This window comes from Sebastes fasciatus, chromosome 24, assembly GCF_043250625.1.
Source record: "Sebastes fasciatus isolate fSebFas1 chromosome 24, fSebFas1.pri, whole genome shotgun sequence".
Taxonomy (NCBI): domain Eukaryota; kingdom Metazoa; phylum Chordata; class Actinopteri; order Perciformes; family Sebastidae; genus Sebastes; species Sebastes fasciatus.
Window position 1 is genome coordinate 9,651,444 of NC_133818.1, and position 19,571 is coordinate 9,671,014.

General features: G+C 43.2%; 1 protein-coding gene across 6 annotated transcripts in view; it reads left to right on the forward strand.

Annotated features, from left to right (window-relative positions):
• Positions 1-19,571, forward strand: part of LOC141763184 (voltage-gated inwardly rectifying potassium channel KCNH7-like) — a 70,670-nt gene that overhangs the window by 44,861 nt on the left and 6,238 nt on the right. For 4 of the 6 annotated variants that reach the window (XM_074627644.1, XM_074627646.1, XM_074627647.1 and 1 more), the window contains 8 exons: positions 3,327-3,752; positions 8,724-8,955; positions 9,079-9,246; positions 10,034-10,233; positions 12,545-12,788; positions 15,694-15,893; positions 16,883-16,964; positions 18,699-18,974. In XM_074627644.1, the coding sequence (XP_074483745.1) occupies positions 3,327-3,752; positions 8,724-8,955; positions 9,079-9,246; positions 10,034-10,233; positions 12,545-12,788; positions 15,694-15,893; positions 16,883-16,964; positions 18,699-18,974 (1,828 nt within the window). The remainder of the gene's footprint in view (positions 1-3,326; positions 3,753-8,723; positions 8,956-9,078; positions 9,247-10,033; positions 10,234-12,544; positions 12,789-15,693; positions 15,894-16,882; positions 16,965-18,698; positions 18,975-19,571) is intronic. The other 2 variants (XM_074627645.1, XM_074627649.1) reach the window with 1 other exon arrangement.

Below are 19,571 nucleotides of genomic sequence, written 5' to 3' on the forward strand. Positions count from 1 at the left end.
AACTGGTGAGCCGGCAAAAAGGAACAAAAGAAGGGAAGCCACCTCAGCCCAGCTCTTGTAGAGCCGGCGGAACCGGGTGCTTCCCTCTACCCCTGAACAACATAACCCCAAACTAAACCCTGACAAACAGAAACAAAACACCGAAAACTAAACCACCGGACTCATCAGAAAAGATAAAGAACGAAACAAAACTACATGTGGTCACTCTGCTGCTGCTGCTGCTGCTGCAGCCAGGCCAGAGTGGAAGAGAGAGTGATCCCAAATCCCATCCCCCTCTTTATTGATTCACAATCAAGACAGAGCAGCCACACCTGAAGAGAAGAAACAAAGACCAAGATTAGGCATGAGACAGGATCAGCACGATCAGAAGGAGGGGGAGCATAACACCCATAAGAACCCATTTTGGAAGCAATAGTTCTTCAAGGGTTTTTTGTAAGACTAATGGTTCCATTAAGAACCCTTTTCATCCAAAGAACCTTTTTTGGAAGAAATAGTTCTTCAAGGGTTCTTTGTAGGACTAAGGAGTTCCATGACTACTTTAGCAGCTGTCAATCATGACGCCCCACCCCCTTTTTCTAGGATCAAATAACTAATTAAACCATACTCGTCAGAAAAATGAACTCTTGAACATTCATCAGTGTGATAAGAACTAACTAAAATTACAGATACCATCTTTTGACAGAAACCAAAATGTGTTTTACGTCTACTTTTACTTTTTAGTTTGGCCCATGTCCCATCCGCTAACATGGAGGAGGCGGGATTTATGACCTATACTGCAGCCAGCCACCAGGGGGCGATCAAGATGTTTTGGCTTCACTTTGGGGAAGCTGTCACGTCGTCTATCTTTATATACAGTATATGGAAGAGAGAGTCTATGAATCAATGCTATTGTTGCTATGTAATTAGTCAGAATATCTCAGCCCCTTCTAATAAGATATTGACAATCCTTTTTTTAAATCTGTGCATTGATGGTCTTGTAAATAAAAGAACATAAGTATCCTCAAATTCTCCACTGTACATTATTCCTGCATGTAGATGAGAGCAGCAGAAGAATCTCAAACATACCTTGTGGTTCAAGAAAATAGGTTACATTCAGTGAAATGTAATTAAATTACAGTTCAATAAGCCAACGTTCATTAGCATTTCCGTGCCTTTCCACTGATGTGCGTGCTGGTATGTGGAACAGTATTATGACATATGACTGTAGATTAGGTCGAGTAAAGGTCGTGTTTGTTGCTATGTGAGTAATCTGGCTGCAGGAGTTGAACTTCAGCGCCACGACTGTACATACTGTACGATCCCTAATGCACTGCAACATTAGCTCCTAAAGCTTGCATGAGCAGATTACTTGAGGCATAAATTTTCCCTCTCCCCCAAATAAATCATTCATGTGTTTGGTGAAGGATGAAAAATCAGCTTCGAGTCTAATGATTTGAAATTTTAAGTATGCATATGAAAATCTTTCACATAATTCCAACAGGAGCAGGATGCTTTAGAGCCATGCAGGGCCGAAATGCAATTTAAACCGTCCCGAAGTAAATGCTGGCCGTCTCAATAATTGAAACGGCTGTTCATCACATCACACCTATGGGTAATTTAGAGTCAACAATTAACCTAACCTGCATGTCTTTGGACTGTGGGGGGAAACCGGAGCACCCAGTGTAAACCCACACGCAAACTGCACATAAAAGGGCCCAAAGCCGGGTTTGAACCTGCGACCTTCTTACTGTAAGGTGCAGCCCAAAAATAAAACTCTTTCAGGTAAAAAAAACAACAACTCCATGCATACAATCCTAACAGTGTTTCGCTTCGAGGATGGAGCTATCATCCAGGCCAGCGAGCCTGGATGTCGCGATCATTATCTCTGTTATTGCTGCTACCATATATACCTGAATAGCTTTTAACAGCAATATTACAGCGGCGTTATGGACCATTTGGGATAAGAGTCTCAATGACATGAAGTAATTATTGGCGCGGGCAGAGGATGCATCTATTCATCTAAGTGTGTGACACTTCAATAGGCAGGAATTTTCAGGGCATGGCTCTTTCGCTGCTGATTATTGTAACTCTAAGGAGGAAGGCAAGTAAAGTACATGAGCTGGAGGGGCAGAGGATATTACTGTGTACCAGTGAGTGAAACAGAAAAGAAGACTTGCACCCATCACTTATTGCTTATCTCCGCCCTGGTCACCTTCGCAACCCCTGTGATTGAGAGGAGAAGACTGAGGGACGGAACGATGATGTATAGCACAAAAAAAGGCTGAAGTGTTAATAATTGAATTGGTTATTAGAAACTCCTGCCCTCTGAGCGATGTGGGAGGTCAAACGCTTTTACCCTCTGATATGGGATAACCTTTGAAATCGATCAGAAACCAAAGGACAGACAAAAGGGAATGTGTTCTATTATTCATCGGGCTGCCACTTCATCAAAGGGGGTGTTCCACATGCTTGTTTCATTACGGTCACAACTCGGTGTGTAATTGCTGTTGACTTCCAAATAACCGTGCTTAGATTTCCGTATTCTTAAATTGATTTCTGTTAGAAACGGCCAAGAAAGGCTTGCACATCACTGTTTTAGGGATTGACAAAATTCACCTCATACCAATCTATCTCAATGTGCTAAAGTAGAACCATGTAGGGTTCTTCGGCTTTTCCCCATAGGATGATAGAACCTTGTCCCACCTGGAACCCTTTCAGAAGGTTCTACTTAGAACCAAATATAAAGGGTTATACCTAGAACAATCTGCAAAAGGTTCCGCCCAGAACATCCTATGAGAGGTTCTACAGAGAACCCTTCTATGGTGTAACGGTTCACCTCATACCAATCTATCTCAATGTGTTAAAGTCCTCGCACAAACAATGTTCTGCACTCTTAGAAATAAAGGCGCTAACGAGAACCATGTAGGGTTCTTCGGCTTTTCCCCATAGGAAGGTAGAACCTTTTCCTACCTTACCTGAAACCCTTTCAGAAAGTACTATCTAGAACTAAACATAAAGGGTTATACCTTTGTATACCCTTCTATGGTGTAATGGTTCCACCCAGAACCCTCTGTGGGGATTTTATCTGGAACCTTTCCAGCTTCCAAGGGTGCTAACAAGAACCCAAGCCACCCAGGAGGTCACAGTCACAGTTTTGGGGGGTGGAAGTTTAACCTTCAACACCTTAACCCTGGTTGTACTTTAATAATCTCAGAGAATATTCAAGTTTATCAAGTTTTTCTTTTTTACCTATAGCCTTAATATGCAGTCATTCTAACACTAGTGAAATAAACCCTCCACTTTGATCAAGTGATAAAGTTGATGAATCCTTTTGTCCCTCTCCTCAGGTTCTTTCTCTTGGTGCAGACGTGCTGCCGGAGTATAAGCTCCAAACACCACGTATGGACAAGTGGACCATCCTTCACTACAGTCCCTTCAAAGCCGTGTGGGACTGGCTGATCCTGCTGCTGGTCATCTACACCGCCATTTTCACGCCCTACTCTGCTGCCTTCCTCCTCAACGACATCGAGGAGCAGAGGAGGCGGGAGTGCGGCTACTCCTGCTCGCCCCTCAACGTGGTGGATCTGATGGTGGACATCATGTTCATCGTGGACATCCTCATAAACTTCAGGACCACATACGTCAACGCCAACGAGGAGGTGGTCAGCCACCCGGCCAAGATCGCCATCCACTACTTCAAAGGCTGGTTTCTCATAGACATGGTGGCCGCCATCCCATTCGACCTGCTCATCTTTGGCTCAGGATCAGATGAGGTGAGAGAGGGTTTCTGTGGTTCTTTAGCAACAGTCTGATGCTGGTTGCACAAAATATAACCAGTGGATCTGCCGTGCGTAATTGAACCTTGACAGTACCAGGGATGTCACTATAAATGATACTTTGGTACCAAGTTTCTTATGTTTTGGGACGGTTTACGTTTTCAAAAGCCCAAATTTGAGAGCACAAACTTTTCCCCCTTGCAAAGCTGCATCCCTCCTCCGTTACTCCTGTGTCCTGACACAAGACCACAGCTCCAGCAGTCATGTTTCTGATCTGTTTAGACTACTAAAGACAATCTGACGCTCGGCTGTCACATCCGCTTCCCTCCGCTCTCTTTTCATCAGAGCCAGACTGAGAGGCCTCGGGGCAATCCACATCAGTTAAAAGGTCTCAGCCTCCCTAACCACTGAGGAACTGTTTTGCTCGTGTCTGTCTGAGGGAGTAAGTTATCTTATGCTTGGAGAGAGCAGTTTAGAGAGTGGAATAAATTGGCAAAAAGGACACGAGCCATGGGGTCCTTCTGTCTGGAGTTTGCTTGTTCTCCCCGTGTTAGCGCAGGTTTACTCCGGGTGCTCCGGTTTCCTTCCGTGCAGGTTAGGTTAATTGTTAAATGCCAAATTCCTACCCAATGTCAGCTGGGATTGGATTGATGAATATTAATAAGTTAAGTGAATTAACACAAAAGCCATCCCAGACTTGATGTGTGTTGTTGAGGGCGAGGCCCCCGATGTTTACCGTTAGGTGTGTGTTCCTGTGAGGGGGGGTCCATGCCTCAAGGCTGGCAGTGAGTGGCAGGTGGAGAAAACAGAGCGGACAGGCTGAGCGACGCCGCGGCACGATGTATGTCCTCGTCACACAGCTGGGCGACTGGTGCGTTGACAGAATGTGTGTTGCCGTTTCAGCTCGTGTCAAAAGCACACAGCGAGTAGAATGACAGGAGATTGTATTTTTAGCCCCTCCAATCACCAGCATAAACCGAAAATAACACATCCATGCACACTTTTAGCTCTCGCCTTTAAGGTGTGTTATTTTAGCTCTTTGTGCAGAGACTATTTTTAGACATAATCTCGTGCACCTTTGTTGCCTGGATACCATCTCCGACAATATTTTTTTTTGGTGATTTCATTAGAAACATGGCAGGTTGAAATCCCCTGTGAGAGATTCTTTGTCCGTGCAGGATTTCAGCTCTGCAGAGTGAAAAGAAATGATCTGGTTCTGAATTTACATACAGGAGTCATTTGAGCTCCTCCATCATTTTCATACCAATGCCCTGTTGTGATAACATGACATTATTTGCATATTATGTCCAGGTTTACATGTACATTATCTCCAAATATGAGGTGTTTGCAAATTACCGAGGTTTAGTGTGAATGTGCGCCCTTAACCAGAATTTAAATATTATTTTCCTTTTATCCCGGGCAGGGTAGCAGATGCACATTAACAACTGAACTAAGCCAAAATGTCTGATTTTACTTTAAAATCTTAGAATTTATTAATGATTTTTTTGCTTCAGTAGTCCTAAACACTCACTCAGTGCTCAGTAATAAATGAACATGAACAGTCCACAGTGGCAGGCTATTATTTGTTGTCAATGAAGCAGTTCCAGAAAGTTGACCATGTCGATGATTATTATTGATTGGATCTTATCCTTTGGCGAGAGCTTTTTATGCTCAGTGTTGCCAGATCTCGCAAGAAAAACAAGCAACCAGGTCTATAGAAACAAGCCCAAAAGATGCAACTCTCCCCCCAAAATAAGCGACCATACCTACCTACCACTATATGAGAGAGAGGAGGCCACTTGATCACTTCATATATACAGTATGTATGACTTTATTTTAGATTGCATGCATTTCATTTCATTTTTGCAGTTCTGCATCCATTTTTAGCTTGTAACTAGACATTTTTCTTGTTATAAACATGTTATTTATCCTAATTGACATTGGGCGAAGGCCGTGTACACCCTGGACAGATCGCCAGACTATCAAAGTGCTGACACATAGAGACAGACAACCATTCACGCTCACATTCACACCTACAGGCAATTTAGAGTCAACAATTAACCTAACCTGCATGTCTTTGGACTGTGAGGAGAAACCTGAGCACCCGGAGCAAACCCACGCTAACACAGGGAGAACATGCAAACTCACAAAAGGGCTCAAATTCCTATTTTTTTAGCTCAAAGTGAACCACATGCACAAAGCTCTTTTATGGCAGACTTTCTATATATATATATTTTCATGCAAATTAAACCAGCTTTATTGAATTACATAATTTTGCCTTTGGTTAAAGCAGACTGCACAGGAATGCATTCCAACTCTTATCATGCTGCAAAAACCTGCAGCAACGGCTGTGCTAAACAGAGAAGAAAGAGGAGGCAGGTTCATTCTAACAAGCGGCCCCCTCAATCTCACTCTTGCCCTGCTGGAATTGTGTAGACAGTCAGAATAGACACGGACTGGTGTTTTAAATTCTTGTTGACTCAGACAATAATATAGTCGTACACTGTATCTTTGGTTTGTTATTAGATTAATGAATGAGCAAAACAATATAGTTGACTTGTTCTGTGACCTGTGCAGCTCTAGTGTATACAGGAAATATGACCACTTGTGATGTTTTGAACCAGAATCAGTTCCCCTCAGCTCTACAGTATATCCCAGCTCATTGCTTTAGTTTTATGGCTTGGTTCAGTCTTGATGCTCTCTTCGGTGTTGTTTTCTGCTGCAGCAGTGAAAGCAGTGACAGTTTTTTCTCCAGTAAAAAAAAAAACAAATGTGCCCAGTGGCTTGGCTTTATCAGTGTCAATCCAATGTCAGATTCATACATTCATGTATGTTCACTAACTTTGGAGTATATCATAAAATGATGGTACTTTATCAGTCATTTAATATGAGAACACATTTGAGTACTCTGAGTCAAAAGGTTGACTATTGGTGCTCTAAAGTGGCCAGGCGAGCCTGGACAGCCACAGTGGCAGATGGCCAGAGGGATGTTCGGCAGATATGTTTTATACAGCTGGTTGCTAATGGGAGCTTTAGCTCGCCTCCTCAGCCCCAAACGCCTCCGACTTACTGTAAGCCCAGATTTTAATCAACATTACACTGTGCTGGCCACATCGCCCAGCGTGTGCTGTGTCACCACACCGAGTCAGCAGCAGTACGCCTAAGGCAGTACGCGCTCGCAGATAATTTAGGGCTCATCTGTTCCTGCCTATGATTCATTCACTGTTCGCTCAGTTGTCGGTGAAAGGGGGGCGCTGGCCGGATGCACGGCGGTGAATGATGGCGGTGATTTAGGGGTGAGATTGGGAGGACGGAGGCTCATTAATGGACCCATCAGAAGCAGCTACAGCACTCTTCCTCACCATGACGGAGACCTACTCTCTCCCTCATGAATCATCTTCTTCCACTGGCCCCCTTTTAAATAAGCCATGTATTTACTCTCACCTGTACATGAGGCCTAAATATATAGACATTTACTGCTGCAGGAGGCTGCCGGTTATGATTTCCCCAAGGATATTAGGATAATTGTCAGGCGTGATAGGGAGTGGTAGGACCTATTAGCATTCTCACTTATTGTGTTTACAGATTGCACGACACTAATAAATCGGGACTGGTGTCACGGCTGCATCCCCATCCCAAAGTCTGTGTATTAATTTAGTCAGGCTAGAAAATTGAGACGGGAGGATTAAAGTGCTTCAAATTAAACAGAACAGAAGGCAGTGAGTGTGTACATTGTAATGTATGCACGCTAGTCTGTTTGTGTCAGTGTGCATTCTGAAGGTGCTTTGATGAAGTTTCCAAGCTGCTGATATTTATGGTTTTTAGAGCTAACTTTGCCATCGTTATATGCAGTCATTCAAAAGTGCTTCATCATCGGCCAAATGAATGAATCACCAAACTCTCCCCCTCTCTCATACATATATTTGTAGAACACTGTTCCACTAAAGCAGTGCTTCTCAATCTGTGAGGTGCGACCGAATGATCCACTGTCTAGTCTGTGCGTCTGGTACACTATGCATGGTGCGTGGATAAGATTAAGCATTCCTAAGCTAAACATGTGGTGGAATCTCTAAGCCAAGCCGATCGTCCCCGTGACCCTGACCTCAACCTTCGACGCCGACAGAAGACAAACAACTTGTTCACTTTGATTGCTGGGAAAGGTTGTTATCAGTGTCTGGTGACATACTGTACTTGAGATGATCCAGGATTGTCTGCTGCTGTTGTCCCCCCTTCATGGCAACATCACATCACAAACCCCTGGTCTGTATTGTTGTGACAATATATAGGTCACATATTAAAATGTTGACTGGATATAACTGTAGATTTATTTCAGTTTTCAGTTCTATTCCACTACATTTCGGAGGGAAGCGGTCTACTTTTTATTCCACTAAATTCATTTGACCGATATGCGCTACTTTTTAGATGAAGATAACAAAATAACTACTCTTCACATCAGCATAAATTAGCATGAATTAGATCCACCTAACAGCACTTATTTAAAAAGAAAATATATCACTTTTAAAACTAGTCTGTTACTCCTGTTATTTCCTTCTTCCAAAACAGTGGTGAAGAACACCAGGAGTTCATTAAAACAACATTATGACTGGTGTGTTAACTGCATGCCAAATTAATCACAGCACACAACGCCAAATAACCTCCTAAGTTACCATATGACCGGTTGCTGACAAGCAATGTAGCATTTAAACAGCTATTTTTTAAAATGGAGTCTTGCACAGTGCTCACTCCACATAAAACATCCGGGCTACATCACTTCTAGCAAACTTCCCTGAGAACAATGACGATCACTAGAGCTTGGCGTTGTCGGCATAACAGTGGAAATGGAGGCCATGGTGGCAAAGCATGCAGAGGATGAAGAGGAGGGCACGAAAAAAAACGCCCCCGGTGTATACATACCTTGAAGTGACTAACCATATCATGTATTTCTCTCTGTTTGTTTTTTCACCCTAGACCACCACTCTGATCGGTCTGCTAAAGACGGCCCGTCTCTTACGGCTGGTACGAGTCGCCCGTAAGCTGGACCGGTATTCAGAGTACGGTGCTGCCGTCCTCATGCTGCTCATGTGCATCTTTGCCCTCATCGCCCATTGGTTGGCGTGCATCTGGTACGCCATTGGCAACGTGGAGAAGCCTTATCTGGAGCATAAGATTGGCTGGCTGGACAACCTGGGGGTGTCGATAGGTGATCTTCCTTGCTTTTATTCTATTTTCAAACAAAGTGGTCAGAAAGTAAAATGTAGGGTCACTTTTGCTGCCGAACACAAATTTGGTAATTTTTGTATATTGGTTTTGTTATTCATTGTAGGAAAAAAATACAACTACAGTGACCCCAGCTCAGGCCCCTCCATCAAAGATAAGTACGTCACAGCACTCTACTTCACCTTCAGCAGTTTGACCAGCGTGGGCTTTGGGAACGTCTCCCCCAACACCAACTCTGAGAAGATCTTTTCCATCTGCGTCATGCTCATTGGATGTGAGTGACAGCTGAGTCACAGTACATATAGTGTTTTAATCCTGTTATTACTGAAACCCTCTGTAATCAGGAGTTTTACAGTACATTTTACAGATAAACACACTGATACTCAATACTTAAACATGGTCAGGTTAAAGGGAAGATCCACTGTATTTTAAATGTACTGTTATCACCCCCTGATTTAACATAAGTGTGATTTCATGCATTTACAGTGCATGAAAGCTTTTAAATTACATCAGGTCCATAGAAATAGAATAGGAGTAGAACGGACATTGAATCGTTTTACATGGTCATTTGACTAGCACAAAAAAGTGGGGATTGTTGTTAGTTGTTATGGTAACAACAGAACACACGTCAGTGGGGCCATAATGTGTGGTCATAGTTTTCGCACATTTTCACAACTAGTGGGTTACCTTCTAGACACTGCTACAACGGTTGCAATGGGTTGTGTCTAGAAAGTAACCTGCAAGTTGTGAGACTCTTGCATGATGGTTAAGGTTAGGTATTGACCTCGAATGGTTAAGGTTTGGCATTGACCTTGAATGGTTGAGGTTAGGCATTGACCTTGAATTGTTAAGATACGGCCGTCGCAATGGCAACAATTTCAATGGGAATGTCCATTTTACTCCTATTCTATTTCTATTGGCAAGTCTTTCCTTGAGAAAATGCTGACACACAGGAAGTCATGTGGCAGCAGTGGTTCATTTGGAATAAATAGAAGAAGAAGAAGTAGGTACTGTATACGAGAGCAATGGCTCAACGGTCACCTGTATGGCTTCTCTCCCAGCTCTAATGTACGCCAGCATCTTCGGGAACGTGTCCGCCATCATCCAGAGGTTGTATTCAGGTACAGCCAGGTATCACCTCCAGATGCTACGGGTCAAAGAATTCATCCGCTTCCACCAGATCCCAAACCCACTGAGACAGAGGCTGGAGGAGTACTTCCAACACGCCTGGACGTACACCAACGGCATCGACATGAATATGGTACGAGACGACTGTGTCTTTTTTCACAATGGTAACGAAAATATAAAGTTTGTTGTTGCTTTCTTCTGTTCTCTCTTTCCAATATCATTTGAAGCAACCTTGCTATGTCCCTGGCATAGTATAATGTTTTCATCCTGATTATACTGTGCAGTGTTGAGGCATGGCCACAGTTACTGCTTATGCAAACAGTATCTCTGGCTTCTCTCATCCCAATACTGTTCATGGTACTTATATAAATTTGTCTTTTCCATGTCTGCCTCATGTCAAATGGAATGACCCCACCACTCTGGTAAGAGCAGGAGGTACATGTGTTAACACAACTAATGTAGATACAGTATTAGCTTCATCTAGCTGTGTTTGATACTAGTAGTGGTGTGATTTGAGTTGTTTGAGTTGAGCTACTGTACAGATAGCATTGTAGTTTTAATATCCAATTGTTCAGTTATTGTCCCAAACATGCATGTTATTGTTCCCTCAGTGTCTTATCCGTTACATACATTAACACATACTGTAAAAGTTGCATTTACAGTATCTACTTATGCATGAAAGTTACTGCAGAGGACACACAACACTGAAAGTTTATCGCAGGCCACATTAAAGGGATAGTTCAGATTTTTTGAAGTGGGGTTATATGAAGTACTTATCCATAGTCAGAGTATAACAGGTTGTAGTCAATGCTGGTACTCCTGTCTGATTCTCCAAACTGGGGGCGTGCCGGCCGTCATCTACTGTTGATAATACACTGACTATGGAGAAGTACCTCATACAAACCCACTTCAAAAAATCCAAACCATCCCTTTAATCGTCTATTACTGGTAGACTTGCACATGGCCTGCCTCGAGGTCCCTTTTTGCATGAATTCTATGTATTCAAACACATCCCCTATGATATTCATCTGGTACCAGAGACAGAGTGAATCACTGTGAGAGTGGGCACAGCCTCGTCGGGCACTGCCAGGTTTCCCTCCCACTGTGGGAGGCTTGGCGGCACGCTCCGCGGTGGCACCTGCGCTTGCCAAATGTTGTTCAGTCTTTCCTTTCCAAATCTACTGATCAGTTTTTGTTCTGAGCAACACAAAGAGCCAGAAAACCCCCTTCAGGCTACATTTCTTTTGCTGTGCTCGTGTCATTAACACATTGAATCTCATGTGTAAATGACAAAGATAAGAAATGTGTTTTCTTGTTTCAACTGTCCCTTATGTGTCCTCAAAGTCCCTGTCCTCACTTCCCAGTGTCTGTTATGGTGTTAAAGTTTGAAAAGAAAATCATTAACAGTCAGATCATTAGCTGTTTTGTCAGTGGTCACTGTATCTTTGTCTTTAATGGGTAAGTGTATTATAAGTCTATATTTATGCATTAGAACAACAAAAATAAATGTTAAATTTATAAAAAATGTTAAGATTAATGTTGTCAAAAATATTTTTCAGTGTATTTTCAACAGTCTCCCAGGCTAACGGATGGGTAGGAATGCTTGACCAATCACGATTGGATCAAGTTTCAACATTTAATACGTTATTTCTGTTTTTATATATAGCAGATCATCCATCCATTATCTGTAACCGCTTATCCAATTCGGGGTCGCTGGGGGGGCTGGAGCCGATCCCAGTTGACATTTGGCGAAGGCGCGGTACACCCTGGACAGGTCGCCAGCCTATCACAGGACTGACACATAGAGAAAAACAACCATTCACGTTCACATTCACACCTACGGGCAATTTAGAGTCAACAATTAACCTAACCTGCATGTCTTTGGACTGTGGAAGGAAACCGGAGCACCCGGAGCAAACCCACGCTAACATGGGGAGAACATGCAAACTCCACACAGAAGGGCCAATAGACATTCTTTGGTCTTGCATGCACCAGGTTATGATTCATAGAGTAGTTTCATCATCTCAGTACATAAAGGCAGTGAAACTCTTTGAAGAAAACAACTTCAAACAGAGAGAAGACATAACAAATATTGAACCTGTGTTTTCACTTTGTGCTGTCGTTTTATCTGCAGCTTCTAAATGTTCTGTCTTGTCTCTCGTCTGCTGTTAAAGCTGCTGAAAGGCTCATAAAACATTAAATTGTAGCTCTGTGTTAAAGACATCGCAGGCTATTTCTACTGCAGGGTGCAATAGGTTTTGAGAAGAAGGAAAGAACACAAGTGGCAATTGTAGCAAATTTCTCTGGAAAAAATTGGACCTGCAACTTCACCGCAAACTAAAATGCAACACACGTTATAAAGCTTGTAAAGATACTACTTTCCACATGACATCTGACCATAATCATGTCCATTTTGACCCGTGTTTCGCACACAGGTCCTGAAGGGTTTCCCAGAGTGCCTGCAGGCGGATATCTGCCTCCACCTCAACAAGAACCTCCTCGAGGGCTGTAACGCATTCCAAGGAGCCACCAAGGGCTGCCTCCGGGCCCTGGCCATGAGGTTCAAGACCACCCACGCACCCCCCGGAGACACCCTAGTCCACGGCGGAGACGTGCTCACCGCGCTCTACTTTGTCTCCCGCGGCTCCATCGAAATCCTCAAAGATGACGTTGTAGTGGCCATCCTGGGTGGGTCTACAACCTCAACCACGTTTCCATGTGATTCAGTAGTTGCTTATGGATTGGTATGAGTGATCACAAGTTTGATATTATCTTGTTTCTTTGTTTTAGAAAAATAGGCCAGATGGGTGTAATGAACTAACTACTACATTGAATAAGGCTGGATTAACATGGCTGGATTTTTATTATATTTAAAGGAACAGGTTGATAATTTTGGGAAATGCACATATTTATTATTATTATTAGTCCATCTATCCAGCCACCTGGCATTCCCAGGCCAGCCAAGATATATAATCTCTCCAGCGTGTTCTGGGTCTACTCCAGGGCCTCTTACCAGTTGGACGTGCCCGGAAAACTTCAGCTGGCTGGCCACCCTATGAAGAAAACTCATTTCGGCTGCTTGTATCCGCGATCTCATTCTTTCGGTCACTACCCTCATGACCATAGGTGAGGGTTGGAACGTAGATAGACCGGTAAAGCAAGAGCTTTGCCTTCCGGCTCAGCTCAGCTCCCTCTTCACCACAATGGTACAGTATAGCCCCCACATAACTGCAGATGCCGCACCGAACCGCCTCTCCATCTCCCGCTCCTTCTCCCGCTCCATTTTTCCCTCACTCGTGAACAAGATACTGAGATACTTAAACTCCCTCGCTTGGGGAAAAGACTCACTCCAAACCCGGAGGGGGCAATCCACCATTTTCCTGCAGAGAACCATGGCCTCAGACTTAGAGGTACTGACTCTCATCCCGACCACTTCAGACTCGCTGCAAACCGCCCTAGTGCGTGCTGCAGGTCATGGTCTGATGAAGCCAACAGGACCACATCATCTGCAAAGAGCAGAAACACAATTCTGAGGTCCCCAAACTGGACACTCTCCTCCCCCCGGCTGCGCCTCGAGATCCTGTAAATGAAAATCCCAAACAGGACTTGCAACAAGACCCCACCTTGGTGAAGGCCAACACCCTCTGGAAACGTGTTTGTTGCAGCTCTCACCTTGGTTATACAAGGACCGGATGGCTTAAATTGGCATTTGAAAAGGAGGAATGCCGGTGCTGAGTAATGTAGAAACTTAGTGACATTCATTCAACGTTCCTGTACACACAAACATGTCTAATTAGCCCAGTCAGTTCTGTTGTTGGGCCAATATGGAGCTTGAAAAAACACTTAAATAACAACCACAGATAGCAGTTAGCTTTGCCTGAACTCCCCTCCATTAGTGTACAGTAAACGCGGGTGGGCCAACTAAATGAAGACGGCTCCGTTTGTCGCACTGTGATATGGCTGGGTTGGCAGCTGTGATCCCTATTGGGTATGTTGTAATAACTTACTTCAAAGAACACTGTGATTGCTGCCGCCTCAGTCGTGCTTCAGATGAAGAGAGAGGACAGTGAAGACTGGGGGAGGACACATTGTGGGACGAGGGTAACGGAGGATCTGTGTTGATGAAAAAAAAGCGAACAAGATTGCTTTCAAATAGAGATGGATGACAATAGAAGCAGGGAGGGACGGAGAGCTGAACGAGTGGGTGGGGGAGAAAGAAAAGACAAGCGATGGGAGAGGAAGAAGAGGAGAGTATAAGAAAGGTTCCAGGAGAAGTGAAGTGACTTTAGTGAGAGTTGTCAGTGTGGTGTGATGCAGTTCTTGATGACAGGAGCCACTGAGCCGCATGGCATTACTGACAGCCTCCAAATGTAATCACATCAAATCTCATCTGCCTCCTCTTCCTCTCATCCCAGCAGCCAGCAGGTGTATTCCACTAAGCCTTTCATGCATTCGTTTTTCCTTTAATGACTGTTTTCATACAGCCAATAAGGTTTGGCGAAAAACGTTGACACAATAGGGTCACGATGAGCGAGAAGCATGGATGTTGAAGTTGTAGGATACACACAACTCAGCACATTTTCTCTGCTACAGCAAGAGAACTGCTGATTACTCCATTTTCACACATGCCTGTACACCATTTTCATACAACACTACACGTGAAAATGCTAATAGTATGATCACAATGTTAAGTAGATGCAAATAAGCAATTATAAATAACGATAAATGTGACCCTCTACAAACATTGATTCCTATGCAGAGCCATCCTTTATGGTACCCCAAAGTAGTCAGTATTAAATAAATAGAAAATACATGATGAGACAATATAGACAATCATATGAATAAAATGTGTAAAAGGTAAAAATGAATCTGCAATTTGTGAAACAATTGAAGAAATTGTTAAAATTCAACTCATTATTATGAAATGAACTTTCAGCATTTTCTAGTTTTATTGGATAGAATTTATATTTCATTATGGACATTTTTTTATTTTTTTAAAAAGTCTGTTTTTATTATTATTATTTCAGAAGGTCACTTTTAATCTCACAATGTCTCTTTTTTTCTCATGTCACTTTTTATTTCATAATGTCATTTTCTATTTCATAATGTCATTTCTTTCATCTCCTAATGTCACTTTTCATTTCATGTCACTTTTTATCTCATAATGTCACTGCTTATGTCACTGCCCTCTCACCTTTAAGCCAATGAGTGAAATAAAACAGGTTATAACAACAAGTTAATATACATATATTTACATATTTTTCATGTGGTTATGTCATGATTTGGCCATTTCATGATTTCATGTAGGTCATTACACACTAATCACAGAGACAGGAATGTTTGGCCTGTGTGACTTCCGTGCGGACAGACTGGCGTTGTGTAAATCCTTTTCAGATGACTGTGATGCCCTTTAGCCTCTTAAACATTCTGGTGCTTTTCTGCTTGTGGCCCGTCTCTTTATAGGTCATCACTAGTCTTCTACATACTGGATGTTGTTCCTAAAGAAGCCAAGAATAGATGAGGAGTAAAGCTTCTGTCCTTGATTAGCTAACAGGTTACTTATATTTGATTGCTTCCCCCCCCCTTCTCCCAGGTAAGAACGACATTTTTGGCGAGATGATCCACCTGTACACCAAGCCGGGGAAATCGTGTGCAGACGTGCGGGCGCTGAGCTACTGTGACCTCCACACCATCCAGAGGGAGGAGATTCTGGAGGTGCTGGACATGTATCCAGAGTTCGCAGACAACTTCCTCACCAACCTGGAGCTGACCTTTGACCTCCGTGATGAAAAGGTAATCAGCATGGAGGTGCCACCAAAGACCGTTTATTGCCAAGAAGTGAAAGTCAGTTTTTGTCTCTTTGCTTCTCTACTCTTTGGTGCCACCACCAATTCTTGTCTTTTGATTATAACTATCAAGGAAGCAGTGAAATGGATGATTGAAGGTTTTCATGTAAAATCAATCTGTGTAATTCGGCGTTACTGTACAGTCCTCTTAGAGACCATCCACTTCAATTACAACAATCTATTTCTCGTACCATATCTCTGCCGTGTCCGTTTCAGTTGGTTGAATGGCTTTCTTATTAACTCTCTTTAGTGCTCCGTGGTTGGGGGAATGAAAGCACGAGGGCTAATTTAGACCTTCTTCTTTATTCTGCCACTGCCTGGAAGACAAGAGTGAGAGATAGGGAGTATTAGGGTGGGGTTGGACATGATGTAGGCTGTAATTATGATGAATTGAGTGTAGTGGAAAGATGTACAAGGCCTGCGGCATTATGCAAACAAGAGCCCACGTTTGTCAGTTGTTTTAATTATCTTTAAAACAGAGAGGGAGGTGCACTTTGGGTCGGCCTTCTGTTATTTATTCAGAGAACCGGAAAGAAGAGAGGAGACACGAGAGAAGGTTCTGGTAGGATTACATCGGATATACACGGTCAGTAGTTTATGTTACCCTTAGTTAAGTGTGGCACGTATCCATTTAAAACGTCTCAGATTTGATCCTAGACCAGGCGACAGAGTGCCAGACAGGTTGCGGTAAACAGAGAGTTAAACAACAGATTAATCTAACATCATGACTGATTTCCTCATAACACTAATTTAAGTTAATAAAGATTAATTATGGATGTTTCACCCACCAGTTGTTGTCCCTGCTCAGCCTGCTGTTTAGTGTGACATTAGTCTATTGTGTATTATACTGAACAAACTAATCCTGGCTTTATATCCATACACATGTGCATTAGCATGTGTTGTTGTATTTGACATGTTTCTGTTCCTTCTTTACAGACGGGCTCACAAACAGCTGATTCTACTACGGATGACGTCGACTGTCGAAGACGAGTGTCCTACAAAAGGAAAACCTCCACAGGTCAGCTTGAGACACGACATCACTACTGTGCTTTTAAATCATAAAACTAAAGACCCAACACTGTTTCTGTTCAATTCCGGGCAATTTAGAGTCAACAACCTAACCTGCATGTCTTTGGACTGTGGGGGGAAACCTGAGCACCCGGAGAAAACCCACGCTAACACGGGGAGAACATGCAAACTCCACACAGAAGGAAATAACCAGTTTACCTTTATTCAGACTGATTAATGTTGAGTTTATATCTGGGATACCTTCTTATGCATTTTTTTAAAGATTTGTTTTTAAGTTGGAAAAGAGGCCTAATAATAATTCGACGTCTCCCACATTGCAGAGTTCTAGTCGACCCGTCTGGGTGTGTTTGTGGAGGTGTGTATGTGTGTGGTTATGCTTTAGCAGCCTGGTGTCATTTGCACCTGATTTAATGAAGGTAAACACAGCGGACAGCTGTGCATAATGGCACTGTGCTCTGGCGCGGCACTTCTCCAATCAGAGGCTGCAGATTTATCAACATATGCGTCCTGCTGCCTTCAGTCGGCTGCAGGGAAGAAGCTTCTCATACAGTATGAAACTGTAAGAATCACTCCTATTACCTTATAGATTCATGCAGACTGATCTATTGACGTTTTTTTGCAATTATGCTGATTCAAAAGCTTCTATTAGTTGGATAGAGTTTGCTGCTATTTTTATCAACGTATGCTGGCGCTCAGCCTAGCTTAATAACCGAAGTGATGTTACATCAGCGGGAGGTTTTGATTACCAGATTACCAGTTAAACCAGGCTTACTTCAGTAAATCAGGCTTATTTTTAGGAAATTCCGTTTCCTAAAGAAGATTTAAGTAAGTCTGACCTAAGTTACCATGGAAACTCAAGATAAACAAAAAGAAATATTCTAAATATAGCGCACACTTAAACCGATATTGATTTTTTTAGGTGTCTAAAATACGTTTTGCTGCTGCCCGCATCCACAGCAGTACTAGGCAAGAATTTGTCAATATGATACTTATCATGATACAGGGGTAACAAATCAATATATCACGATACTACTGTAAGGAAGGCGATATATATACGATTTTTTTTTAATCTAATTTTAGGAAAACTGTCATAATATAAAGAACATACCTCTCATCAAAGAAACCAGACTTCAAATCAGGCTCAATACAGACTTTCCACAATAAACCCCCCTCAGTAGCTATGTAGTCTGGTTAGAAAATCTCTTCAGATCAGTCACACTATAGAGAAACACAGCAGAAGGTAAGATGACAGCATACAGTGTGTGTTACAGAACAACCTGCACCGTGAAAACAGTTGTAATTTGACTTCTAACAGCCAGGAGTGTTGGGACTCGGAGACACAGCGGCAGCACTCAGCAGTTTGGCTTCGATTCAGGCGATTGGTCACCATGGTTACAGGCAGTACTGAATACAGTATCACCATCTCCCGATATATAACACAAGCAAGGACAGTCCATTTCACAGTCCAGCAGCCTGCATCCATCCATCAGGTGTGAAGACGCAGAATATCCAGTCCGTCAACATCCATCATATTTGACTTGTAAACATTCAGACATGATAGGAGTTAAATTCTCCTTTAACATTGTTTGTCCTCAGTTCAACCCCCAAAGAAAACACTACCTGTTGTCAAAGATAATGAGACTACCGTGACATCCCCAGAGGAAGTCTGAGCAGAGCAGTCAGTGTTCCCCCAGCAGACTTCCTGATTACCAATCTCTCCCAGCAGGCTCCCACAACAAGGAGCCAGCGGCCGCCTACTGCGACGCCAAGCAAGGGAGGCACATGTACGCCGCCGAGGAGAGGAGGGAGTCCGCCGAGGAGGGGGAGGACGAGGAGGACGAGGAGGAGGAGGAAGGCAGGGAGGAGGAGGAGGAGCAGAGGCCCTTGTGTTCTGGCGTGCTGGGCTACCCGGTGGTTAGGGACCACGCCGTGGGCCTCGGGCAGAGCAGCGCCGCAGACGCACAGGCTGGAGACAACACGCAGAACCAGGCATATAAAGGTAGAGAACAGTAGCTGTCTTTTATTTAGTAGAGACATAGAGACAGACAACCATTCACGCTAACATTCACACCTACTTTAGAGTCAACAATTAACCTAAACTGCATGACTTTGGACTGTGAGGGGAAACCTGAGCACCCGGAGCAAACCCTAACACGGGGAGAACATGCAAACGCCACACAGAAGGGGCTCCAAATCACTGTGAAATTTCCTGTAAATCCGCACGCCTGTCCTCTAAAGTTTCACTCCATAATTGGCTCAGAAGTTAATTTAGAAAAAAAAAAACGGAAAAAAAATCCCTAAGCCCCAGAGGAGGAATGTCACACCTATTAAAAAATCCAAACAGGGATTATGTGTCATTACGGTGAAACCTAAAACCCACTCAGTAATAAGAGGATTATATCCAGCGACCCGGGGGTCACCCCCTTGATCGTAGGTCATGACCAAAATAAAGGATTTACAGGAAACGGTAGGTAAAATCATGTTGACATCACCGTATCTGGTCACGTTTAAATCTTTTTTTGGGAGTGTGGTTTTAATTGTTTATTCAGCTGCCGTGACGCTGTACAGTCACCCAGACAAAGCGTTATGAAATCCT